This window comes from Nannospalax galili, unplaced genomic scaffold (assembly GCF_000622305.1).
Source record: "Nannospalax galili isolate Female #2095 unplaced genomic scaffold, S.galili_v1.0 scaffold777, whole genome shotgun sequence".
In the NCBI taxonomy this organism is placed as follows: Eukaryota; Metazoa; Chordata; class Mammalia; order Rodentia; family Spalacidae; genus Nannospalax; species Nannospalax galili.
The window spans coordinates 5,192,112-5,219,319 of record NW_008341810.1 but is presented as its reverse complement, the minus strand read 5'-3'; the positions used below and the strand labels follow the sequence as shown (position 1 = coordinate 5,219,319).

General features: G+C 38.9%; 1 protein-coding gene across 3 annotated transcripts in view; it reads right to left on the bottom strand.

Annotated features, from left to right (window-relative positions):
- Window positions 1-27,208, bottom strand: part of Tbc1d19 (TBC1 domain family member 19) — a 188,036-nt gene that overhangs the window by 98,228 nt on the left and 62,600 nt on the right. For all 3 annotated transcript variants that reach the window (XM_008837347.2, XM_029565543.1, XM_029565544.1), the window contains 3 exons: window positions 19,929-20,039; window positions 3,136-3,208; window positions 1,183-1,221 (listed from right to left, as the gene is read on the bottom strand). In XM_008837347.2, coding sequence (XP_008835569.1) covers window positions 1,183-1,221; window positions 3,136-3,208; window positions 19,929-20,039 — 223 coding nt within the window. The remainder of the gene's footprint in view (window positions 1-1,182; window positions 1,222-3,135; window positions 3,209-19,928; window positions 20,040-27,208) is intronic.

Sequence of the window (27,208 nt, the reverse complement as noted above, 5' to 3'; positions counted from 1 at the left end):
AAGCCTAATAAACCTTCAAGAAATTATCCTTAAGTATTCATATAAAAAATCAGTATACTATCATTTTGCTTTAATGAAAATGCAAGCTTTTTATCCTGAAAATGAAAGTCCACAAAACAGACAAAAATGAGACACACTATATAGCTGATGCTCATTAACAGCACCATGAATGCCCTTCCTCTTAAAAGGGGGAAATTTTCTTGTACTAACTGAAAATGACATGATCAAGAAAAATAAAGAGATAATATAAGCTAAAAAGAGAACATATCTTTAATCTGAAACTGTATTTAAAGAAAGAGTCCAATCATGCAAATGAGGTTTTTTAAATAAGCATAACTGTGATAAACTGAACAAGAGAGATTGGTACATGACAGCAATTGTCACAGAAGGTTCACTCTGACACAAAGCCTTTTTTATGCTATTTTTTAAACTCAAAGACAAAAAAAGGACTTATAGAAGCAAGAGAAAGAGCCTCCAGAAGATGGGGAAATAATTTCCCAGGATATGGAGACCTGCTCCACTTATTAAGCCTTTTCATTGTGAAAAGCCAGCAGGACTGTTAACAGCCACCTTCTCTCCCTGGTGCAGGAGCATACTCTCATTAATGCTAATGAGAGATGTGTGGGCACATCAAAGAATCTGCCTCTTTCATTGTGAAATGAAATTCTCCTGCTGAGTGTGAACCTAACATCACTGAAGAATGTGTCCATGGTTCCTCTTCAGTGAGTTGGGTGCATGCTTTTTTTTTTTAATTATTTTTTTTTAATTTTATGTGTATGAGTGTATTGCCTGCATGTAGGTAGGTGCACCCGTGTCATGCAATACCCGTGGAGGTCAGAAGAGGCTGTCGGATCCCCTGGGACTGGAGTTACAGACAGTTATTAGCCACCATGTGTGTGCTGGGATTTGAACCCTGGTCTTCTGCAAGAACAACCAGTGTTCTTAACCACTGAGCCATCTCTCCAGCCCATGCTGCAGTTAAGACTGACATTTACTGAAGCTAAAATGCTGCATTTCCCTTCTAAATAAAGATTTGCATTAGATTACCTACACAGCTAAATATTACTCCCCCATAGTGTTCTAGCTTTACAGAGAATATATTTCAATGGTGGCTATTTCACAGAGGAGCTCAACTAGAGCTTCCTTGTTCTTCATAAATTATAATAAATCTGACAAACTTACCTTTTTGTCCAATACGCACATGTTCATTTTCAAAAAGTTCTAAAAATATTAAAAGAAAATAAAATTATTGGACACAAATATTATCAACCACACTTAGAATAAGAAGTATTTTTTCCTGGTACTGATTCTTATGAAACAGCATAAGAATTTTTTTGAGACAGGGTCTCAGTGCCTGGGCTGCTCCTGATCTCACTGTGTAGCCTGGACTGGTCTCAAACCCACAGTCTTCTACTCAGGCTTCTAAGTGCTGGGTTTGCAGGCATGCACTGCCATGTTGGCTCTGAAAACCATATGTTTACTGCATGTAGAAAAATCTTTTTCCTAAATTGTTTAAAAGTGAGTTCATGCATTTAATTAGAGAGCAAAAATTGACAAATTAATTTTTCTTAAGACAGAACACATCCTTCTAATAAAAAATATTTCTGTAGATTCAGAAAAAAAATTCAAAGAAGAAATTGTTTTAAAATATCATTTCAGGGGCTGGAGAGATGGGTTCGTGGTTAAGAGTGCTTGGTGGTCAATCACGAGGACTGGTTTGGATCCCAGCACCCACACTGGGTGGCTCACATTCAACTGTAACTGCAGCTGCAAGTGATCCATCGCCTTCTTCTGGCCTCTATGGGCATCTGCACACATATGCACATATACTCAGACACAAATATGCAGAAGCAGACACGAAATTCAAAGAATTATTTTCTTGAAATGATAGTTATTAAAATTTCTTTTAATTTTATTTATGTGCATGTTCTTCTGTGTGTCTGTGCACATATGTGTGTGGGTGCCCACAGAGACCAGAAGAGGACATTAAATTCCTTGGAGCTGGACTTATAGGTGAATATGACTTCATGTATAAAGTTCCATTTCTACTCCAATTTATGACTAAAGTACATCTAATAACTTTGTCTTTGTAGGTAAAATGTCCACTATACAAGTGCTGTTTTAAAATATTTCACTGGAAGCACTGCTTTTTTTTAAAGTATCAGTCATAGAGGAAATAGATTTATTAGCTATAGCATATTAAAATAAACCTCTGTCCACCAAGAAAAAAAAAAGGAAGAGAACATCATTAAGAGAGTGAAAAGTTCAGACATGGAAGGGAAGCATGTAATCTGTAATGTGTACATCTGGCAGAGGTATCCAGAGTACATAAAGAAGTCTGTAGAGAATTAAGCAGAGAACAGCTGGGTTCATGTAAGCAAAGGGCTTGAAAGGTTTTCACACACAAACAAAAAAAGGCAACTTACAAAGAACAATAAATAGGAAAAGCTACCTGACCACATTAGTCATCAGAGAAAAACAGAACCATTACACCATGCATGACCAGCACAATGGTGAAAATGAAAAAGACAGGTAATTTTAGATGCAAAAAACACAGAGCAAATGGACTTCTCATACAAAGTTGGTGAGAGTGTAAACTGGTACAATAACTTTGGAAAACTAGCAATATCTATTAACAATGTTCACATGCATATCATATGATAGCTGCCAGTTCACTGTCAGGGATGTGCCCTAATGTGTACATATATACACCTAAAACCTATGACAGAACATTCACAGCAGGTCTACTGATGACACCAAATGACCATCAACAACACACAAGATACGCAATGGTATTTACATACAATGACCATAATACAAAAATGAAAACAAACAATTTATAATTCTACATAACATTACAAAGCTTACAAACAACATTAAATTGAAGAAACAAGATACAAGTGTATGCACTAAATAACCCAAAAAAGGCCATGTGAACCTATGACGCTTCAAGTCTGTTACTTGGGGTCTATAATTGTGCCTAAGGGGCTTCTATCTATAACAATTCTGTTTCTGAGTGGGTTGGATGCTGCACAAATGTGTTCATGCTGTAATTCATTAATCTGCATACAGATGATCTATGTACTTACAAGTTACCAGTTATCACTAATTATATGCCATTTGGGAAAGACTAACCAGGAGGCACTTGCGTAGAATCATCTATACCCAGTTGTCCCGTATTTAAGCCAAGTTCTACAAAGCATTCTTTCTGAAAAATAACATATGAAGAATTAACATACATCTCAGACTTTGCTCATGTGAAAATATTTTTATCTAAATATCAACTTAAATAAAAATCACAGTGTAAAATAAATCTGTTTCATTAAAATATCTAAAAACGAAAAGGTCAGAATTAGATTCTAAACAGAACAGATCCACTAAGATTAAGGAGCAGAACGACTTCAATTGTTTGCTCAGGTAAGGTGCATATTTATGTGTATCGTTTAACATGGTTATGTGAAATAAACATGAACAGAAAAGACATGATCACTTAGGAAATATTGGTAGACATAATGAGAAAAATGTAAATATACAGTATTTTTTTCAAATGCAGGACCTCTGATAATATTTTTCTTTCATCTACTTTTTTTTACTTAGAACATCTTGGCCACTGTGAATGCTCATATGGTTTTCCTTAGAAAAATATTTTTCAAATCTTGCTCTTAATTTTGTCTTTTCCTCTAACACACTAATCAGCAAAGTAAGAAATGATACTTATCCTTCCTAGTAAAGAAATATTAATGCTCAAACTTTTTCTGAGTAAGCACTTGCACACACTTACAGAGTCTCAAACAGTCACTGACACACACAGAGTCACACACAGTCACATACATACACAGAGTCACACATACAGAGTCACACAGAATCACTCATACACAGTCATACACACAGAGTCAAACACAGTCGCACGCATCCACAAAATCACACACATAGTCACACACACATACAGAGTTACATACACATAGAGTCATACACACATAGTCACATACACACATAATACAAAATCACACATGGTCATATACACAGTCACGCACATAATCACAGAGTTACACACACACCATCTCAGCAGAATACACAGAATCATACACAGTCACACAGAGTCACGCACATACCATCTCAGTCACACACAGTCACTCCCTCACATCGTAAGTAACACTTATCAGTTTTATCTTCTAACATCATTGTCCAAAATTACCAACATAAACTCCTGTGCTTTATATGAAATGATACCTTATTTGAATGCTAAAAAAGTCAAACACTGCAAATACGCAAAAGAAGATTATTTGTCAACAAAATTGGACTATTAAATGCTCAGCTAAAATAAGGATGTTAGATTTATTCATCAGACCTCCTCAACTTTCTGATAATGTCCATGTGCGGTAATTGTGTCTGTCTAGTATTTTGTATGCATAAAAAAGCCCATATTAGTCACAGTTTTTATTCCATGAGTAATTAACTATTTCTATTTTAGTTGCTTTGGTGTTTTTAACTATTTTAATTGCTAAACTACATTTCCCTCCCCCTTTAAAGATGGAATTAGTTTTAATTTTTCCTAATTATCTGATATTAGGTAGATTAATGATTTATCAGTATCCTTCAGAAACAGATGTTGAGCCTATCACACATACATGCATCTCATTTTAGTATTGATTTTAAATGTCTGCCATTACATTTTGATTTTTAGCTAAAATTGATTTTACATTTTAAAGCACGGCTCATGTTACTGATTTTTAATGACTTAAGGAGTAAAAGGTTGGTGTGAGTCGTCCCTTTAACCACTGTCTTCCATTTCTTTTACAAAACTCTTCTTTAATTGAATCATTAGATTGCTAATGATTAACACTGATCTGCATACTACAGTAATTGGCACCAGAGAGTGGGCTGTTGGCTGTATAGAACCTGACCATGTAGGGTTTTGAAGAAAAGTGCAAGACTTTGGAAGGTTGAGCTAGAAAAGCAGCTGATTGCAGTAAGCAGCCCATTCTAGTAGGCGCCTGGAAGAAGTGCTGAGAGCAATGTAGTTCCAGAGGGAAATAAGGACTTAAGCAGCAATTGGGATATTTTAGCAAAGAGTCTGGCTGGAGTCTGCCCACAGCCAAAAAGCTTGCTTGAGGCTAAATTGAAAAGCCATGGACTAATTTCTTTGGTGGAAGAAACTTCAAGACAGCCTAATGTAGAAATGGTGGCACGGCTATTAATGGTGAATACTATGCAGATCTACAGTGAAAGAGAGCAAATAGGGCAGAAAGAAATACAGTTTGGAATGAAAAAGAGCACTAAGAAGATAAATGTTGGAGCCTTGGCATGTGACTCATAAAGAGATTAAAGTGATTAAGGAGATTAAAGCGATTAAGGGGGTGCCTAGAGATTCAAATTTAAACAATGGAGAGAGTGCCTCCAGGGCAAGACCACATACAGTTAAGCCTCCAACTTGTGAAAGGAAAACGCTGAAGGGGCCATGGAAGAGAAAAGCTTCTAAAATGGATAAAGCAGGCTGGAGTCCACCCCAAACTTGCAGTCAATCTTGGCAGTGTCCTTCATCTGGTGCTGGCTTTAGAGGCATGAAAGATGGAAGAGTGAAGGGGTCATCAATTCTTCCTCCGAGGTTTTAGAGAGGCTAGGAGGCCAGGCAGCTTGAAGCAGGGATTCCCAAGCTGTGAAGGCAAAGCCTGGCTGGCAATGGAGACCCCAAGAAGTTTGTGATGCCAAAGCTGTGAGGCATCTGCCAAGAAGACCTGCATACAGGGAGTGGTACCAGCACAAGAGAGAGATGTGTGTTGCACACAGCACCGCAAGAGAGGCTGAGCCATCTAAGCCCTTTGGAAGTAAAGTCCCAGAAGTTGGACATGGAGCTACTGGATTTGGTGTTTGCCCTGCTGGTTTTCGGTCTTGTTTTGGTCTGATATTTCCTTACTATGCCTCCATTCCTCCCATTTGGAATGGTAATGTGTATTTGGTTCCACTGTGTGTTGGGAGTATATAATTTGTCTTGGTTTTATAGAGGCTTACAGTTAAGATACCTGAGTCCACTTTGGGCTGTGGACTTTTGAATAGTATTGAGACTGATAATGACTATGGGGACTTTTAAAAGTTGGACTAAATGCATTTTGCATTTTATATAATCACGAGCCTATGGGGGCCAGGGGGTGGAATGTGGTGGTTTGAATGAAAATGTCCCCCATAGGCCCCAACTGTTTAGACATTTTGTCCCCAGATGATGGTGCTGTTTTGGGAGGTTTTAGAAGGTATGGCTATCCTGGAGGAAGCACATCACTGGGGGTGGGCTTAGAGAGTTCTTAAGCCTTGCCAGATCTCCAGTCACCCTCTTGCTTCCTGTGCCTGTGTGATGATGTGAGAGCTTCACTTCTGCTGCTCCTGCTCCAGCCACCTCCAGCCACCATGCCTCCCTGACACGACGGACTATAATTCCCCTGGAACTGTAAGCTCAAATAAACTCTTCCTTCTATAAATTGCTTGGGTCAGTGTTTCTATCACAGCAACAGAAAAGTGACTAATACAGTAATTGGTACCAGGAGTGGGGTCAAAGCAAATCTAGGGCCAATAAACATTTCAATCAGGCTCTGCAGTCAACATGGACAGTTGTACTCCTGTTGGGAATAGGCAGAATTCTGAACATCACTTTCTACACTGCTCTGGACTAGTTTTCATTCAAAATGAGCAAACCTGAGGTCTGCTCTCAGATTCCCTCACAGGTAGCATGCCTCCTCAGAAACCTTCTTTGATATTCTGGGAGGACACAGGTATTGTCAGTGTGCACAGAGCATCCCTTTTAAACACCATCCTAAGCACACGTGAATGCCTTATTAAAGTTATCCTCTCATTGTCTGCCTCCCCACTAGCCTGCAGTTCTGTGAAGATGAGGACTGTTTCTTTTTTTAATATTTTATTTATTATTTTTATTTTATGTGTATGAGTATTGCCTGCATGTATGTGAGTGTACCCATGTTGTACAGTGCTGCGGAGGTCAGAAGAGGGCTTCGGATTCCCCTGGAACTGGAGTTAAGGATGGTTCATAGCCACCATGTGGGTGCTGGGAATCAAACCCAGGTCTGCAAGAGCAGTCAGTGCTCTTAACTGCTGAGCCATCTCTCCAGCCCCTGAGGACTGTTTCTTAGTGCTGCACTCCCTGGTACTTATCAAGTACTGACCCAGGAGAAGATCAGCAAACCCGAACCACACTATAGATCTCTTGTTCTGATGGCCTCTGTGGCACTGTTAGGGTTACAACCTCACTTTGGACTTAATACATCTCAGTTTATGCAGCAATATCATCCTGCTGGGCAAAATGTGCCCACTGGGCAATAGGGGCATGACTCTTATGAATTGTTTTTTTTCTGATTGAATTTGTAATCTTGATCAAAAGCCCATGTATGAGGAGGTCATAGGCCCTAGGGTAGAAGCTGCCATTATTATTTTGATAAAATGGTGATGCTTTCAAATTATTTTATATGAATTTATGTTTATACCTATAGACCCGGGACACTCTCAGCTTTGGTCAGAGAATCTTCTTTTTGCAATGGACAGCAGTAGATAGATGCATAACTGGTCAAAGGACTGAGAATAAGATACTCAGTGCTCAACTCTAGACAGACATCTATATAAAACCCCCACTCTCCACCACCAAGGCTCAGGGGACATCTTGAAAGAGCAAGCAGAAGTTAAGAGCCAGGGGTTGGGGAGGAGTGCTGTGAAATGCTGTCCTCTGAAATGGCATGGCTACCACATTCATGAACTCACAGCATGTGGTTACCTACATAGGATCAGGCCAGCCAAAATTCCAGCATAGCTGGAAGGGGTAGATGATCTGCAGGCCCCACTCCTTACTGACTAGCTATTGGCAGTGGATGGTTGCTGGGGGAGGGAGAGTTATTCTTTTTGGAGGATGTGGCCACTGGTAAGTTTCCCACACACCAGTGGATGGACCCACATCCATGCCCATATGGACAACACCAACTGGTCTTAGTGGGTTATCAAAAAATAAGACATGAAGTTAGGAAGAAGATGAGTTGGAGGAGATATGGGGGTGAGGGAAATATAGGGGTAGATATTATCATTTTTATTTGTATGTCTGCATGAAATTATCAAGAATAAAGAAAAAAGAAAATTAGCCATAGGCTTTTGGTTTGTCAATGGCTAAAAAAGCATTCACATCAGCTTAAAGTTCATTCAAACAGAAGACACTTTAGAACTACTCACACACATGCTGAACACCCCCTAAATTATCTTCCTCTGCTTCGGTGTCTAGTTCAAGTGGGCATGCCTCTGAGAAGACGTTTCATCGTTTCCAGGAAAGAACCTACTAGTTCCCCTTCCGTACAACACTTCAACTTATATAAAACTCCAATAGCACTTCAGTTCTTGAAACTAACTTTCTAAAAATTAGTTTTTATCACAATTGTAGCTCCAACCACCAATCACTACCTACATACTAGTAGATTATTATATACTAGTTTCATAGGGCTGCCACAAATAAAGTATCATAAACAGGGGTGCTTTAAAAAATAGAACATATTCTCAGTTCTGGAGTCTGGAAGCCCCAAATCAAGGCATTAGCTCATCTTCCCTGAAACCTTTAAAGGAGGCTTCTGTCCCTTTTTCTTGGCCTCTGGTGCTGCCAACAATACAATACTGGTGTCCATTGGCTTGCAGACTTATCACTACAGTCTCTGATCCCATCTTCATATGCCATTGTCCTTGTGTGTCAGTGTCCTTTTCCTAGTCTTTTACGATCCCACTCAGATTAGATTTCAGGAATTCTTTTCTTTAAAATTTATTTAATAACCACATAATTAGTAGAAGCATTTCATTATAACAGCATTGACATAGTCAATAACAGCTTCCAGAGCAAAGATGCATCTCTTTCAATATTGGCCGTAAATATTTAGGTTCAGTGTTGAATTGATACAGTTATACATTATTGTACTCAGTATAAACCCTATAAGACATGAAATTGAATGAGGTTTTAGCCTTTAAAAAAGATCTCCATTTACTTTTAAAATACACTGTTTCATACAGATAATCTTATTTTTAATGCAACTAACACTTAGATGGTTGCACATACATCTCTAATCTCTATATATCTGATTACTACTAGTCACAATCAGTTACTCTCTGAGATCCTTGGCACCTAAGCATGGATAAAAAGTCATCAGGTAGATTTCAATGGTAATGTTTTTCATATCTACTAATTAACATGAGATGAATTTTTATGCTTCTTTCTCAAATATAACACATTTTTTTATTGATTGATTTTTTTGTGTGTATTTCATACAGAACATCCCAAACTATCTTATTCATCTTTATACCTGCATCCCAAATGGCACCCTCCCATAGTCTCCCCACAATTGGAGGCCATATACTCTATCATCCCTGTTACTGTCCACTGTCTTATCCATGCCCCCAGCTGTTCCAAGGGCTAGTCCATCTGCCTAGTCTAGTCAGCCTATTTAGAGTTCCTTGTTTTAGGAAGATCAGCTCTTCCTCATCTAGCAGCAATCGGTTGCCAACATCCTTTTAGAAAAGATTGGGCTGTTCATTTTCCAAGTTCTATGCTGAGTTACTGTCTGGGAGCATTTTGGGCCAACCTGGCCAACAACTCAAAGGAAGGTATCTCCTCTCTGGCATTGTTTTTCATTATGTAGCCCTTAGCTATACACATGAACACTTACAAAATTATACTGACCCCTTTAATCTTTGGTTATAGTTTCCTTTTGGGTGGTTTCAGACCATAGAGTGGGCCCAGATAAACAATTTTATTTTCACTCTTAAAGTCGTTTGAGGATCTGTTCCTCAGGAGTCACATGGGCTTGGGAGGAGCCCCTGGCTCCTTTCTTTTACCAGTTCTGCCTATGTGAAGATAAGTCAAAGGTCCTCCTCGACTGTGGCTGGCTTTACTTGGCAGCATGGAGGAAATGTTTCCTCTTTGTTGACCCTCTTCTTTGTAGACTGGACACTGGCTTAAGTCCATCTGGTGGGGTCTTCACAGCCCTTTTAATCAAGGGGACAGGTGACTCACCACAGTTCAAGGACTTTTTGAGAGATGCTCCACAGTCCTCTGGAAATTAATCAACATTGGAGGGCAAGGAGCAGAAACTGTCCTTCGAGTCCCTCTGACCAGATTAGTATAGGCCTCAAAGTATGGCTGTTAAACATCCAATAAGGTTAGTTCCACCAGTCTGGTACTTTTAATTACCACATGCTATGTAAATAAAGCTTGGGCAAAAACCAAACATTTAAGATAAACCTTGACTAGACATATACAATGTTCCTCGAGTTAGTCGTATGTGTAATTTGTCAGTAGGGTGTTGGAATAATATGGTTCCCTCTGGTTTTTTTTTTTTTTAACTAGCTAGGCATAATTTATCTTTCTTATTGTCTAACCCTTCCACCACGGCTTCCCCATTTTCCCATTTCTCCCTTAATAATATCCTTCTCCTATGGTCCCACCTCTATTGAGCTCCTTCTATCCCTTTATCCCCTAGGTCCTTGTATACACCTCCCTCCCATTAAAATAACCCCATTTACCCCCATATTTCCCTTATTAACACCTGTTTCCTACTGTTCCACTCTTTCAGGTTCTTTCTTTTCCTTTACCTCCCTGGTTCCTTTTCATTATCCTTGCTCCTGTAGTTTTGTCTGGATACACACTCACTTATAAGGATTTGGTGCTAGGAGCCACATATGAGGGAGAACATATATCATTTGTTTTTCTCAGTCTGTGTTACTTCACTTAGTATAATAGTTTCTAGTTCCATCCATTCACCTGCAAATTTCATGATTTCATCTTCCTTTACTGCTAAGAACCCCATCGTATAAATCACCCACATTTTCATTATCCACTCGTCAGTTGAGGGACATTTAGGTTGCTTCTATCTCTTAGCTATTATGAAAAGAGTGGCAACAAACATGGATGTACAAGTATCTCTGCAATAGGATGAGCTCCTTGGGTATATGCCAAGGAGTGGTATAACTGGTCAAATGGTAGGTTCATCTGTAGATTTTTAAGAGTTCTCCACACTGCTTTTCATAAGGGTTAACCAAGTTTGCAATCTCACCAGCAGTGGATGAGTGTTCCCCTTTTCCCACATCTTCTCCAACATTTGGTATCATTTGTTCTCTTGATCTTAGCCAGTCTGACTGGGTTAAGATGAAATTTTAAAGCGGTTTTAATTTGCAATTCCCTAATTACTAAAGATATTGAACACCTTTTAAAATGCTTCTTAGCCACCTTTATTTCTTCTTTTGAGAGCTCTCTGTTCAGTTCCCAAGCCCATCTTTAATTGGGTTACTTCTTTTCTTGATTCTTTGTTTTTTTGAGTTCGTTATATATTCTGAATGTTAAACCTCTGTCAGATGTGTCACTGGTGAAGATTTTCTCCCATTCTGTGGGTTTTCTCTTCATTTCCTTGGTTGCTTCTTTTGATGTACAGAAGCTTTTTAGTTTAATGAGGTCCCATTTGTTGATTCTTGACCTTGTTTCTTGATCAACTGATGTCCAGTTTAGAAAATTTTTCCTACACCTATATCTTGCAGGTCATTTCCAATGTGTTCTTCTAACAGTTTCAGATTTTCATGCTTCACATTGAGGACTTTGTTTCATTTGGAATTGATTTTTGTGCAAGGTGAAAGATAGGGGTTTAGTTTCATTCTTCTACAGGTGAAGATCCAGTTTTGCCAGCACCATTTGCTGAACATGCTGTCTTTCCTCCAGTGAATGTTCTTGGCCCCTTTGTCAAATATCAGGTGGCTGAAATTGCATGTACTCATAGTTGGGTCTTCAATTTTGTTTCACTGATCTATGGGTCTATTTTTGTGTCAGTACCATGTTGTTTTTATAACTCTGTAGTGAAGTTTAAAATCTGGTATTGTACTCCCCCCCAACATTGCTCTTAGTGTTCTGGGTTGCTTTGGCTATCCTAGGTCTTTTGTGCTTCCATCTGAATCTTAGGATGGTTTTTTTCCAATTCTGTGAAGAATATCATGGAGATTTTGATTGGCGTTGAATTCAATCTATAAATGGCCATTTTCACAATATTAATTCTTCTAATCCATGAGCATGGGAGGTCCTTCCATCTTCTGATGTCTTCCTCAATCTCTTTCTTTAAAGATTTAAAATTTTCATTGTAGAGGTCTTTAATGTCTTTGGTCAGATTTATTCGGAGATTTTTTTTTTTTTTTTTTTGAGGCTACTGTGAAAGGGAGTGGTTTCCATGTACTCCTTCTCTGATTGCTTGTTATTGGTATATAGAAAGGCTGTGGACTTTTGTAGATTAATTATGTACACTGCCACTTTACTAAAAGTATTAATCATTTCTAGGAGTTTTCTGGTGGAATTTTTAATGTCTCTTAGATATGTCATATCGTCTGAAAAATGGGATTATGTGATCTCTTATTTTCCAATTATTACTCGTTTAATTTTCTTCTCTTGTCTTATTGCTCTTGCAAGAGTTTCAAGCACTATGTTAAAAAGGAGTGGTGATAGTAGACAGCCTTGGCTGGTTCCTGATTTCAATGGGAATGCTTCCAGTTTTTCTCCATTTAGAATGATGTTGGCTGTGGGTTTGTTGTACACGGCTTTAATTATGTTGAGGTATATTCCCTCTAGGCCAATTCCCTCTAGGACTTTGAACATAGATGCATGTTGAATTTTGTCATAGGCCTTCCCTGCATCTATTGAGATAACCATGTGGTTCTTGTCTTTGAATCCATTTATATGATTGATTGTTGGGTCTCCGGGACCCTCGTAATTGTGGCACAACTTATGATGAGGCCTATTGTAATTTCATAAGCTAGGCTAAAGTTTAGCGACCTGTCTCCGGCCTGTCACTTCCGTGTGGAGGTGACTCAGCAGAGCCTTATCTAAGATTGCCTCTGCCCAGTAACAACTGGCGTGGTAAATTCCCAGTGGCCCACAGTCTTCGTCCCAGATGACACATTCCTATACCCACCCCCTTTTCCACACCCCCTTTGCTTAAACTATATAAGTTAATGCCTGACACAATAAAGTGAGTTCCTGCCTCGACAAGACTCCGACTCGGTGTGGTTTTTGAGTCGCCAATACTCACCATCCTGCTCAGCCCCTAAGAGAGGAACCCGGGCTGGTCCTGGCCTCTCCCCCTGTGCCGTACCTGTTGGAGAGCATCCAACAATTGATGACATTTACTGACCTGTGTATATTGAACCATCCATGCATCTCTGAAATAAAGCCAATTTGATCATGGTGGACGATCTTTTTGATGTGTGTCTGTATGCGGTTTGCAAGCATTTTGTTGAGAATGTTTGCATCTGTATTCATTAAGGATATAGGTCTATAGTTTTCTTTATTGGTTGTATCCTTACCCGGCTTTGGTATTAGAGTGATGCTGGCTTCATAGAAGGAATTTGGAAGTTCTTTCTCCATTTCAATCTTTTTAAATAAATTAAGTAGTATTATATATACATCTTCTTTAAATGTCTGGTAGAATTCTGCTGTAAATCCATCTGCTCCTGGGCTTATTTTATTCTGGAGATTTTGTTTCAAGTTCTTTATGTGTTGTATGTCTGTTTAAGCTGTTGATCTCTTCTTGGTTTAGTTTTCATGGTTCCCATGCTTTTAGATACTGATCCATTTCTTTGAGGTTTTCAAATTTGGTAATGTATCAGTTTTTAAAGTATTCTCTTATAACAAATGGTCTGGATCTTTTTGGTGTCTGTTGTGATGTTTCCCCTTTCATTTCTGATTTTGCTGATTTGGAGCTCTTTCTTTGCTGATTTTGGTGCTCTTTCTTTCTTTTAGTTAACTGGGCTAGGGGTCTGTCAATCTTGTTTATCTTTTCAAAGAACCAGTTCTTGGGTTCGTTGATTCTTTGTATTGTTTTCCTTGTTTCTATTTCATTAATTTTTGCTCTGATTTTTGTTATTTCTTCTTGTTTGCTTGGTTTGAGTTTCATTTGTTGTTGCTTTTCAAGTGTTTTGAGTTGCAATGTTAAGTCATTTATTTATGTTCTGTCTGATTTTTAATGTAGGCACTTAGAGCTATAAACTTCCCTCTAAGAACCGCTTTCAGCGTGTCCCAGAGGTTTTGTTGTGTTGTATTATCCTTTTCATTTAGTTCCAGGAATACTTTTATTTCTTTCTTAATTTTTCCTTTGACCCATTCATCATTCAGGAGTGTGTTGTTTAATCTCTATGTGTTTATGTAGTTACTAGGGTTTCTTCCAGTGTTAATTCTAAGCTTTATTGCACTGTGGTCTGATAGAATGCATGGAATTATTTCAATCTTATTGTATTTGTTGAGGCTTGTTTTGTGCCTCAGTACATGGTCGATTTTGGAGAAAGTTCCAAGGGGTGCTGGATAGAAAGTATATTCTTTGGTACATGGGTGGACTATTTGGAGGATGTCTGGTAGGCCCATTTGATATATGGTATTGTTTAATTCAGATGTCTCTCTGTTAATTCTCTGTCCTGTTGACCTATCTAATGGAGATAGTGGGGTATTGAACTCCCCTACTATTAATCAGTTGGCGTTAATTTGGGTCTTAAAGTCCTGTAGTATTTTTTTTTATGTAATTGGGTGCACCAGAGTTTGGTATATGTTCATGATTGTAATATCTTCTTGGTCAATTGTTCCTTTGATCAGAATGAAGTGGCCCTCTTTATCTCTTCTGATTAGTTTTAGTTTGAAGTCTATTTTGTCAGATATTAGAACTGCAGTACCTGATTTTTTCTTAGTACTATTCACTTGGTATATTTTTTCCATCCTATCACCTTAAGGTAGTGCCTGTCCTTGAAAGTGAGATGGGTTTCTTGCAGACAGCAAAAAGATGGGTCTTGTTTCTTAATCCCTTCATTGATATCAGTTCATTGATATTTAAAGTTATTAATGAAAGATGTGTATTGATGTCTATCGTTTTTATTTCTGTTCACATTCTTGATGTAGCTGTGCTTTTCCACAGTTATACCTTCATTGAATTTCTTTCTGTAACTCCTTGGGTATAGTTGTTTCCTTTCTTCAGTGCTTTGTATTGCTTCAAGAACTTTCTGAAGGGCTGGTTTTGTGGACAGGAATTCTTTCAGCCTATTTATGTCATGGAAGATTTTTCTTTCTCCTTTGACTGTAATAGATATTTTGGCTGGGTAAAGTAATCTGGGTTGGCATCTGTGGTCACTTAGAAGTGGGAATACTTTAGTCCAGGCTCTTCTGGCTTTCATAGTTTGGACTGAAAAGTCAGCTGTAAAATTCTGATGGGTTTTCATTTATATGTGATTTGTTGTATTTCTTTTTCAGCTTTCAGTGTTCTCTCTTTGTTCTGTACATTTAGTGTTTTTACTATGGTTTGCCGTGGAGAGTTTTTCTGGTACTGTCTATTTGGTGTTCTATATGCTTCTTGTATTTATATGGGCATGTGTTTCTTTAATTTTGGGAAATTTTCTTCTACAATCTTATTGAAGATCTGGTCCATACCATTATCTTGAGATTCTTCTCCTTCCTGTATGCCTATGATGCGTAAGTTTGGTCTTTTTATGGCGTTACACAATTCCTGCATATTCCATTCTTGTGTTTTCTTAAATTTTTCATAATCTTTGCTTGAGTAGTCTAATTTGTCCACTTTGTCTTCCAGTCTTGATATTCTGTTTTCTATTTCATCCTTTTGGTGAAGCTTTTTCCTATCATTTCTAACTGGCTTATTGAGTGTTTCAGTTCTTTCTTCATTTCAGCCTGAGTATTCTTCAATATTTCTAACTGTTTTCTGAATTCATTCAGAAGTTTGTCCCTATCTTCTTTCAGTTCTTTCATTTCTTTGTTTCTGTGTTCTTCATATCAATGAATTCTTTTATCATGTTTATAATCATTCTTTTGAATTCCATGTCCTGTGTTATCTCTAGGGGGTTCTCACTGTACTCCTCTACGGGACTGCTGGTATTTGGTGGGATATATTATTTGGGTTTTTCATGTTATTATTTTTTTGCTGTGGCTTTGACATGTGGGTTTCTTTTGTAGTTTCTGATTCTTGTGTGAGACTCAAGCCTTCCTTTATTGAGTTTAGGTCCGTTTCTTTTTGTAAACTTTATGCGCCTTTGCTGTTTACTTGTTGGGCATGAAAAGCTGGTGGGTCTAGTCTTCAGATTCTCTCTTTTAATTTTATATTGGAGGGGCCAAGCCCCGAGGGCTCCCGAGGACTAGATCGAGGAATTGGGTTGGTCTGTGTGCAAAGGGTCAGGAAGCAGTGGGGAGTCTGGGCCAAGAGGGCAGTCCAGAGGTCTTGGGTGTCAAGAAAAGAAATGGACCAGTGCCCACACTAGGAGGAGAGATGGAGTAGGGTATCAGGGAGGGTGAAAGAGTCTGGGAGAGTCAAGGCACAGTGGATGTGGCCAAACTTACCCAGGCAAGAAGCTGGCCCCAGGAAGCTGGTGGCTATGCCATCCAGAAATGCAAAGTCAGATTTCAGGATTTCTATACTCAAATAAGACCTTGCCTTAATTAACCTGCAAAGACCCTATTTTCAAATGGGGTCATGCTTGCAGGTTCACTGGAAGTTAGGGCATCAATATATGTTTTGGAGAGATGCAATTCAGCTTGTATATATGGCATAACTTATAACACTCTAAGTTACTAACTCTAGTTTACAGTTAAGGAACTAAAGCTCCAAGAATGCAAATAACTTCCTCAAAGTAACAGGGACATCAAGTGGCAGAGCCAGAAGATACCAGGTTGGTTGACTTTGGAGTGTCATTAGCTAACTGTAATTCGCTGCTTCTCCATGAAGCCAACAGACAAAGCAGTTAAAGACAGAATAAGGACCACAAAACAGCAGTCCCTATCTTACAGCTACTCTCCAACTCAGTCGGCCCCCACACGCAACCAGGATAATCACTTTCGTATTTTTTTCTAATACTTATTTCCCTACCTCTAAGTAACAAGCATATATCTCTATTTTAATTTTAAAAAGTTGGGGGCTGGAGAGATGGCTCAGTGGTTAAGAGCACTGGCTCCTCTTGCAGAGGAATCAAGTTCGGTTCCCAGCACCCACATGGTGGGAGACAAGCATTCGTTAACTCCAGTTCAGGGGATCCAATGTCCTCTTCTGGCCTGCAGGCACTGCATGCACATGGTTCACATATATAACATTTAAGCAAAATATGCACATAAAAATAAAAATAAATAAGTAAAAATCAATTCAGAAGTTTCAGATGCTATTGCTCTTATGTGATTATATTGGGATTTTAGTTCCTGTAAACTTTCTTTCCTTCCACTATCAGTCCAATATAATCACATATGAGTTCTTGATTAAATCCATATTGAGTTACGTTATTTTAACTACATTAATATCATTCACTGGTAGGCCATCCTGTATTTATAAATATATTCTTAAACATTCCCGTATTATCCATATTTAAACCTTTTTTTCATTTTCACAGCTTTCTCTAATAAGTTCTCTAATAATAAGACCCAATGCGATATAAATTTGTACGTAGTAAAGCCTGTTGGATCATCTATACTTGTGGTATTTTTCCTCTCTCTCTCTCTCTCTCTCTCTCTCTCTCTCTCTGTGTGTGTGTGTGTGTGTATGTGTGTGTGTTTGTGTGTTTGTGTGTGTGTGTGTGTATCACAGCACACCACATGCATGTGGAAGTTAGAGGACAGCCTGTGCCCGTTAAATGCTTCCTGTCCTGCAGAAGCCCCTGGGTTCAACCACTAGCCCTGCAAAAAAAGTAAAAATTACAATCTATTGGAAAATAGTTGTCTGAGCAGCCTTATGGGGTATCTTGCAAAAATGTGGAGGCTATGCCCATGGTCTTTGCAACTTCTGTGTGTTCCTCGTGGGGGTTGAGAAGGAGCACCCAGATGGCTGTAAGGACTCTCAGTGATAGTCTCCCTAATAAAGGTGCTAGAATACTGATGGATACCTTTGTTTCTTCTGCCTTGTCTAATTCTATAAATTAAAGTGAACCTTGTGCCAAGTTAGGGCCTATTAACTCTTGTATGACTCTAAATCCAAACCTTGAACGTCTACATACTTACTAGTGGTCATTCTATAAGCCATCTCCCTCTTTCCCCCTCTCTCTCTTCCCTCCCTTCCTCTTTCTTGCTCCCCCTCCCCTTTGGCTTTAGTTTTCCTTTCTGAGTTCATAGCCTCATGGTTTTAAATTGGAAGAGTTCAAATGTCTAGGGATTCCAGGTTCATTACTCAAGTTTGGAAACAAGGAAATCAAAAGCTGACTGGAAGCTCCGTCAGCAAGGACTGCACTAGGGTATAGTGGGCTTCACTGCTGGACAATTTTGTAGCCAGTCAACTGTGCTTTGGGTATGGGTTCTCCAAATGTCTGTTAGCTTTTCTTCTGGCATTCTAGAGCTAGTGGAGGGTAGGAAAGCACAGCAACAGAGACAGTATTATCAGTCTCATTTAATAGATTTCACTTAATTCCTGTTTTAAATTATTTCTGCCTTCCTATTATAATGTCCAAGGTCTCTGAGTTAGTAGCCATTCTAATTCTGTAGCTCTGATGAAGTGATCTTTGGGCTCCAACAGATGAAGAAGGATCATCTGACTACTCAGAATTGAGGACTAACTCCTGATACAGTTTTGTACACAACCTCCATTTCTGAACTGTTGGAACACCATCACATTCTGGTACCCATGACGTCTCTGATTCTTAAGCCTTTCCAAGGTTCTATGAAGAAAACAATTTTGTCTCTTACATCAATCAGAGTCTAGTTAGGAAAGAGAAAGCATACCAGAAGTGTCAAGAGAGAAAAGCAGCAGTAGGAAATGCAGAAAGCAACCACAGTTCTGGGCTGAAGGAGCATAAACAAAGAAGAAAGCACAAAATCAGAAAAGCATCCTTCTGGCAGCCAAGACTGTGATGGAGAACAAAGGCCATAAAAAATCTTGCCAAATGGAGCAGGCTGGAGCTGGGCTGCTGAGGACTGGTACCCTTGTCCTGTACACAGACACTTCCTCCTGCTAGTACTGTGGAAGCGTCTCTCCAGCATCAGGACAATTGACAAAAGGAAAGTGATTGTCCAGGCAAGGCTGAGCACAGGATAATGATTTGGAGTTAAAAGACTGAAGTGATTACTGGCACACTTCTCATTCACTCTTCCCATCTGATAGATGTACTTGGGTTCGCCTTCTTCCCCATTTAGGTTATTCATCGTGAGCTCTCTATCATGAAAGCTCAGAGCTAAATTATTTTGAGTTTCAACAGGGGCATCTACATTTCTACGTCTCCTTTACGGTTTGGAGGTGAGTAACCAAAGGAGTGATAATATCTTAACTCCACCATCAGGAAATCTCCCCACAGTTCATATTAAAACTAACTTCCTCACCTAATGATGTACCCCAGAGCAAAGGCGTTTCCCTTAGAGTCTTACCAGGTCATGGGCTCCAGGAAGGTTAGTTAAACTAAATAAAATATGCTTTCCCAAATATTTCTTTATAAAGCTCACAGTTTTTTCCAATCATTTTTACAGCCACACATCAGGCGCCTGAATCCCAACAGACTGCCTCATAAATGTGTGCTGTTTATTAAAACATGAAATAGGCAAAAACATTTATAAGTCAATGCAAACTCATTTTTTTTTTTTTTTTGGTCTTTTTGAGACAGGGTCTCCCTGTAGCCCCAGCTGTCCTGGAACTCACTATGTAGACCAGGCTGTCCTTGAACTCAGAGATCCACCTGCCTCTGCCTCCCGAGTGCTGGGATTAAAGGCGTGTTCCACCACGGCCTGCAAACTCATTTTTACTCCTACAGACAAAACAACTTGCTCTTTCTATTTACATATTTGCAATGAAAAGGATGTCACTTCAGTAATTTGCTTAATGAGTCCATTACCCTTATTACTTTAGATACATGCTGTACTAAAACATTTTTCTAATGGCTATGTTCTAAAGTATGTTAATTTATTCTTCACAGTTTATACTTACCAATTCAGGGATGTCTTTTACTTTCAGAGGAACTTGGATTAAGCCCAAATGAGTCCTAAAACTAAGAGAATCACCATTTTCATAATTTGGGTTGCGAAGATTAATTAATACCTTTAAAAATAAACACAACAAAATTAGTTAGCTTCTTTATAGAATGTTTATCCTTGTCAGACAGTGATAATTCTTGCTGTATCACAAAAAGTTATTTGGGGTCATGTGCAGTCTTTAGTTACATTCTAAAATAGAAAATTACACAGAAATATTGAAATATAATACCATAGATATGCTTTTAATTAAGATAGTTTTAATAGTCTAATTAACAATCTACTATATGAATTTCTAAAAAGAATTTAATTTGAAATAAAAAATTTTCATGGTAGGAGAAAATAAAATGCTTAATTATATTATTGTACCAGAGAAAGTGAAAGAAGAAAACTAATTGCAGAATTACAATCTGGGAAGATCTTATACCCAGCTGCAACACTTTTTGTGTCTTTATGTGTGTGGTGTGCATGTGTATATGTATGACATGTGTACCACACGTGTGTTCAGGCACACATGCACAAGAGTATGTGTGGAGGTCAGAGTTGACATCAGATGTATTTCTTGTCGCTTCCCACCTAATATATTGAGGCGGAGTTTCTCACCAGAACCCAGAGCTTGCTGACTCTGCTAGTCAGCCAGCAGCTTGCCTTGGAGATTTCCTGTCTCTGCCACTCAAGCACTAGGAACACAGGTGGGTTGTCATGCCCACCTGGCATTTATGTGGGTGCTGGGGATCCAAACTCCAGTCCTTACATTTTTCTCACCCTTTGAGGGGCAAGTACTTTATCTACTGAACCACCTCCCCAGCTCCCCAGTTCTAGCCTTTTAAAATCAAATTGACCAAGTGCTGAGAAAGATGGTGGACTAATACTTCAGGGAGTCTTCTCCATACCAAGCCACAGAAAAGAGAAAAGGAGGACATTGCAGAGACAGAACTAACAGAAAAGGCCATTTGCATACATTTAAAAATAAGCAGATAAAAGTCATTAATATTTATATATCTTTTAATGCAGAAATATTACTTCTATAAGTTTGAATACAGAATGTGAGTCTGAGGAACTAAATAATTCTAAGAGCTATTCTTTATAATGAAAAATATGAAATAACTTAATATCCCATTACAAGGAATTACTTAAATTATGATTAGTTTATGTAATAAGGCTCAGTGTACTGTGCCAAATTAATATAGCTAATTGAAAAAAATGTTCATAATTTATTATTAGTTCTAAAAACGGAGTAATAGTGACTGTTATGTAAGGAATACATATTGTACATAACTTTTTAAAAAATTTATTCTTACATGTTTTCTTATTTTTCTAACATGTATTTTTTAGAAAGAATATTAACTTTAAAACCAATTATTTTTAAGCAGAGTCTCATGGATTCAGGCTGACTTCAAACTCACTATATAACAGAGGATGACCTTGAACTTCTGTTCTTCTTGCCTCTACTTCCCAAGTACTTGAATCACAGGCACGTGTCACCGTGCCTCATTTATACAGTGTTAGGCTCTAAGAACAGCACACCTGTAACCCTAGGTCATGAAAATAAAGGATCATACTTCATGGGAAACTCTGAACACAGGGATAGCAGAAAAAGAGAAAGATACTAAAAGTGCAGAAAATGTAACTAAGGAAATAAGAATAGACTATGTCCTTGAATGGAAAAGACCTAGTAAGACTAACAAAGGATGGATTCAGCAACAGTCCTCAAGGAAACAGAATATTATGAGTTGTTAAGGGAAAGTGAAGTCAGCCACATAAAAATGACATGACGTTTCACCCCTTTGTCTGCTGGAAAAGGGAAGAACTGTAGAGAAACCTTTTATAAACCAAGAGAAATAAACCCAGTATTGGAAAAGCAGCTTCTTACTGACATTTCTCTGATGGTGAAAAGGGACTCTCTACAACTCTAGAAGACCTGGAATGATTTCTAAAAAGGACTGATACTGGCCAAACTTGTATCAAAGAATTTAGAGATCCAAATGGATAAAGATGAAATGAATCATTCAGTTCCTTCATTTTAGTTATCACCTCAGCAAACATTAACCAGCTATGCACCAAGCATTGTCTGTGACAGAGATTAAGGAAAGAATTCACTTCCCACTGGTTTGTACTAGTTCACTTACCTCCAGGGATACTCTGAAGTCTGATAATGACTTCTAGCTAAGAAGGGCTGAGATATACTAACTAGTCACTCTTTTTAAAAATACTCTATTATTTTTATTTTATGTGTATAAATGTATTGCCTGCATGTATGTAAGTGCACTCATGTCACGCAATGCCCACAGAGGCCAGAAAAAGACATCAGATCCCCTGGAACTGTGGGTAGTGGGAACCAAACCTGGGTCCTCTACAAAAACAGCTGGTGCTCTCAACCACAGAGCCATATCTCCAGCCCCTAACTAGTCATTCTTAAGGGGCACTTAATGACCAAACTTCCCAGGAGGCATTCTATATTTGTTCCCTTATATTGATAACTAAAAAAATGTTTTCATTTAACCAGTAAGGCTATAAAAAATACCTTGAAACCTTAATGTGTTGTCTTCCCACATCAAAGTATCTCACATGCATCCTAATATTTCATCATCTAAGAACAAGTAACCTGTGAGCCTTGAAAGGACCACAGAAGCTCTGCTGGAAGTGTGGGTCTCTGTGTTTACTCTAGTTGAAAGTAAGTCTTATGTGGGTATATCATCCCGTAAAGTTTTGTGTTGTCGATTATCTGACCCTGTGTAATGGTCACTACAATGAACAAAAGAGAATAAAGAGCTCCAAGCCCTGTAGATCTTCCAATGCAATAGCAGAAAGCAGACAGTGAGCAAAATAAAGAAACAGTATGTGATATAATACTATGGAGAAAAGGCTGGAAAAGCAGTATAGACAGTTCCAAGCAGGAAGGTCAAGGCAGAGCTTTCTAGCATTCTAGGTGATGAAATTTAATACAGACATGAGGAGTGAGGGAGCAAGCAGATAGGCACTTGTGGAAATGCACTGCAAGAAGAGAAAACAAAATTCATGTGGTGGCTCACGCCTGTAATTACAACACCTGGGAAGATGATGCAGCAGGATCTCAATTTTGAGGAAAATCTGGCCTACCTTGAGAGTTCCTAGCCAGCCTGAGTGATCTTGTCTTGAAAAATAGTAAGAGGGGCTGGAGAGATGGCTTAGTGGTTAAGACACTAGCTGCTCTTGCAGAGGACTGGGGCTCAGTTCCCAGCACACATATGACAGCTCACAACCATCTGTAACTCCAGGTCCAGGGAATCTGACATCCTCTTCTGGCCTCCAATGTGCACTGCATGCACATGTGCAGGCAAAATACTTACACACATAATAAAGTTTAAAACAATATTTTTAAAGAATAATGCTGTGTTGTCAATTATCTGGCCAATGTGATAGTTGCTGCAATGTACAAAAGAGAATAAAAAGCTTCAATCCTTGTGGGTCTTCCAGGGAGAGAATATAAGTATGACTATGAATATGAGTGGGGAAAAGGCCCTCAGGTAGAAAGAAGCCAGGGGAAAGCAAGAAACGACAGTAGCCAAAGTCAGATGAACCAGGAGGGAAAGTAACAGAGATGACTTAGAGAAGCAAAGAACTCTCAGATCAGAGAAGGGTATTTTGGGCCACTGCCACAGCTTTGTGATGTTAAGTCACTGAGCACCAGAAGCCTGGCTTGTTCTGAAATGCACTTAAAGGTCTCTGTCTGGAGGGTGGGCTTCTAGGAAGACAAGGGTAGACACAGAAAGACCAGTTGAGAGGCCACTACATCGTCTAAATGGAAGAACAAGGGAGCTTCAATGTGGGAGTGGGTGGGATGATAAGAAATGGACAGATTCTGAATGCCATTCTGAAGTAAACTGATGGGATTACATACAAGGCGCACTAGAAAGAACAGAATGAGAGATTGCTCCAAATGTGATGAGGACATCACCTCTCCGACCCAACTATCCTCATCACCATCACTGATGGGCCTCTTCCTCTTGTATTCTTCACGCTCCAAGGACATCACCTCTGCCCAGCTGCCCAACCTAGACATTTGGAGAGCATCACTACTGTTTCTTTTTCTCATACTCTCAAATCCTATTTAAAATCTTCAAATATACCAAGTTCTTTCCATTTCTAATGCTAGTTGTTTAGTTCAGCCCCTCATCATGGGTTGCATGGACTCCTAGAACAGGGGAAGGAATAAAAATGGCAGATTTGGACCTCCCTCTGCTTCCCTGGGCCTCCACAACCCCACAGGCCTCTCTCTGGGGTAAGTCAGTCACACCCCAGCCTCACTCACCCTCCCATTTGCCCCGCCCGTTGCTCCTCCTAGCCTGGGACCTGGCCCACTCCTTGTGTTGGACAAGGCGGGTCGGGTGGGGGGGGCAGGGGGGGACACGACACGACCGCCACTCCTTCCTGATCATTTGCATCCAGACCAACCCAGTTCCTTCTGGGGTCCCCAAGAGCCATCAGGGCCTGGTCCCACCCTCACCTCCCTCTGCTTCCCTATGCTGCACAATCCCCCAGCCTCTTTCCTGGACGCCAGGGCTGACCTTTCCTCTTCCTGATCCTTTGCATCCAGACCAACCCAGTTCCTCAGTGCAGTCTCCAGGAACCCTTGGGGCCTCTTCCCACCTGCATCTCCCTTTGCCTCTCTGGGTAGTACACCCACCAGCTACCCTAGACCAGCACCTTTCCTGGGCCCTGCTCCCAGGCCAGTGCAACCACCAAATTCCTGAGGACAAAATCTTTCCTGAAGGGATCCAGATCTTAGGAGAAAGCCTGAGAGCATCTGATCCTCATCTGACTTGGGCCTCTGTGGGAACTCCTGTAGACAAAAGCAATCTGGCCACAATATAAAATCAAAAGAGAGAATCTGAAGCTTAGAGGAACCAGGTTTCAAGCCCCAAAAGTAAACCAAAAGACACATAAAGTTCACAAAAAGAAGCAGACCTAAACTTGAAGGCCTGAGTCTCAAAATTCATTCAGAAGCCACAAAAGAAATTCACATGTCAAAATCACAGAGAAAAAATAATAACATGAAAAACCAAAATAACATATCCCCACCAAATACCAATAATCCGCTAGAGGAGTACAATGAGAACCCCCTACAGATAATGCATGACATGGAATTCAAAAGAACAATTATAAACAATAAAAGAATTCAATGAATTTAAAGAACACACAAACAAGAAAGATTTGAAGGAAGATAGGGATAAACTTCTGAATGAATTTAGAAAAGGGCTAGAAATATTGAAGACTACTCAGGCTGAAATGAAGAAAGAAGTGAAACACTCAGTATGCCAATTAGAAACGACAGGAGAAAGTCTCACGAATAAGATGAATGAATGGAAAACAGAATATCAAGACTGGAAGATAAAGTGGACAAACTGGACCACTCAAGCAAAGATTATGAAAAATTTAAGATATGACAAGAATGGAATATGCAGGAATTGTGTGACACCATAAAAAGACCAAACTTACGAATCAAAGGGATACAGGAAGGAAAAGAATCCCAATATAATGGCTTGGATGAGATCTTCAACAGAATCGGGGAAGAAAATTTCCCAAAATTAAGAAAGACATGCCTATAAAATACAAGAAGCATATAGAACAACAAACAGCTAGGACCAGAAAAGAAACTCTCAATGGCACATCATGGTAAAAACACTAAACATACAAAAAGAAAAAGAGACAATACTGAAAGCTGCAAACGAGAAACAGCAAGTCACATACATATAAAGGAAAGCCCATTAGGATTACAGCTGACTTTTCAGTGCAAACTATGAAAGCCAGAAGAGCCTGGACCAAAGCATTCCAGTTCTAAATGACCACAGATGCCAACCCAGATTACTATACCCAGCCAAAATGTCTATTTTGGCAAAGGAGAAAGAAAAATCTTCCATGACATAAAGAGGCTGAAGGAATTCAGGTCCACAAAACCAGCCCTTCAGAAAGTTCTGGAAGCAATATAAAGAGCTGAAGAAAGGGGTCACAGAAAGAAATTCAATCAAGGTATAATGGTGGAAAAGTACAGCTATATCAAGGATGTAAATAAAAATAAAAATGACAGGATTCAATACTCATCTTTCACTAATAACTTTAAATATTAATGGATTGACCTCCCCAGTAAAAAGACAAGGACTAGGTGAATGGATTAAGAAACAAAACCCATCTTTTTGTTGTCTTCAAGAAACTCACCTTACTTTCAATGACAGGCACCACCTTAAGGTGAAAGGTGGAAAAATATTCCAAGCAAATGGCTCTAAAAAGCAAGAGTTACAGTTCTAATATCTGACAAAATAGATCTCAAATTAAAAGTAATTAGAAGAAATACAGAGAATCACTTCATTATAATCAAAGGGGGACTTCAATACCCCACTGTCTCCATTAGATAGGTCAACAGGGCAGAGAGTTAACAGAGAGACATCTGAATTAAACAATACCATATATCAAATGGACTTAACAGACGTCTACCAAATACTCCACCCAAGCATCAAAGTATACACTTTCTACTCAGCATCCCATGGAACCTTCTCCAAAATTGACCATATACTGGGGCACAAAAAAAAAACTTCAACAAATACAAAAAGATTGAAATAATTACATGCATCCTATCAGACCACAAGCAAGAAATCTTACAATCAACAGTGGAAGAAGCCCTAATCACATGAACATATGGAGATTAAACAACACACTCGTAAATGATTAATGGGTCAAAAGAGAAATTAAGAAAGAAATAAAAGTATTTCTGTAACTAAATGAAAAGGACAATACAACACAGCAAAACCACTGGGACATGCTGAGAACGGTCCTTAGAGGGAAGTTTATAGCTCTAAATGCCTACATCAAAAAATCGGAAAGAACGCAAATAAATGACTTAACATTGCAACTCAACACACTTGAAAAGCAACAACAAATGAAACCCAAACCCAGCAGACAAGAAGAAATAACAAAAATCAGGGCAGAAATTAATGAAATCGAAACAAAGAAAACAATACAAAGAATCAACAATTCCAAGAGCTGGTTCTTTGAAAAGATAAACAAGATTGACAGACCACTAGTCCAGTTAAACAAAAGAAAGAAAGAGCAGCTCCAAATCCACAAAATCAGAAATGAAAGGGGAAACATCACAATAGATACCAGAAAGATACAGAACATTATAAGGGAATACTTTAAAAACCTATATGCTACCAAATTCGAAAACCTAAAAGAAATGGATGCATATCTAAAGGCATGGGA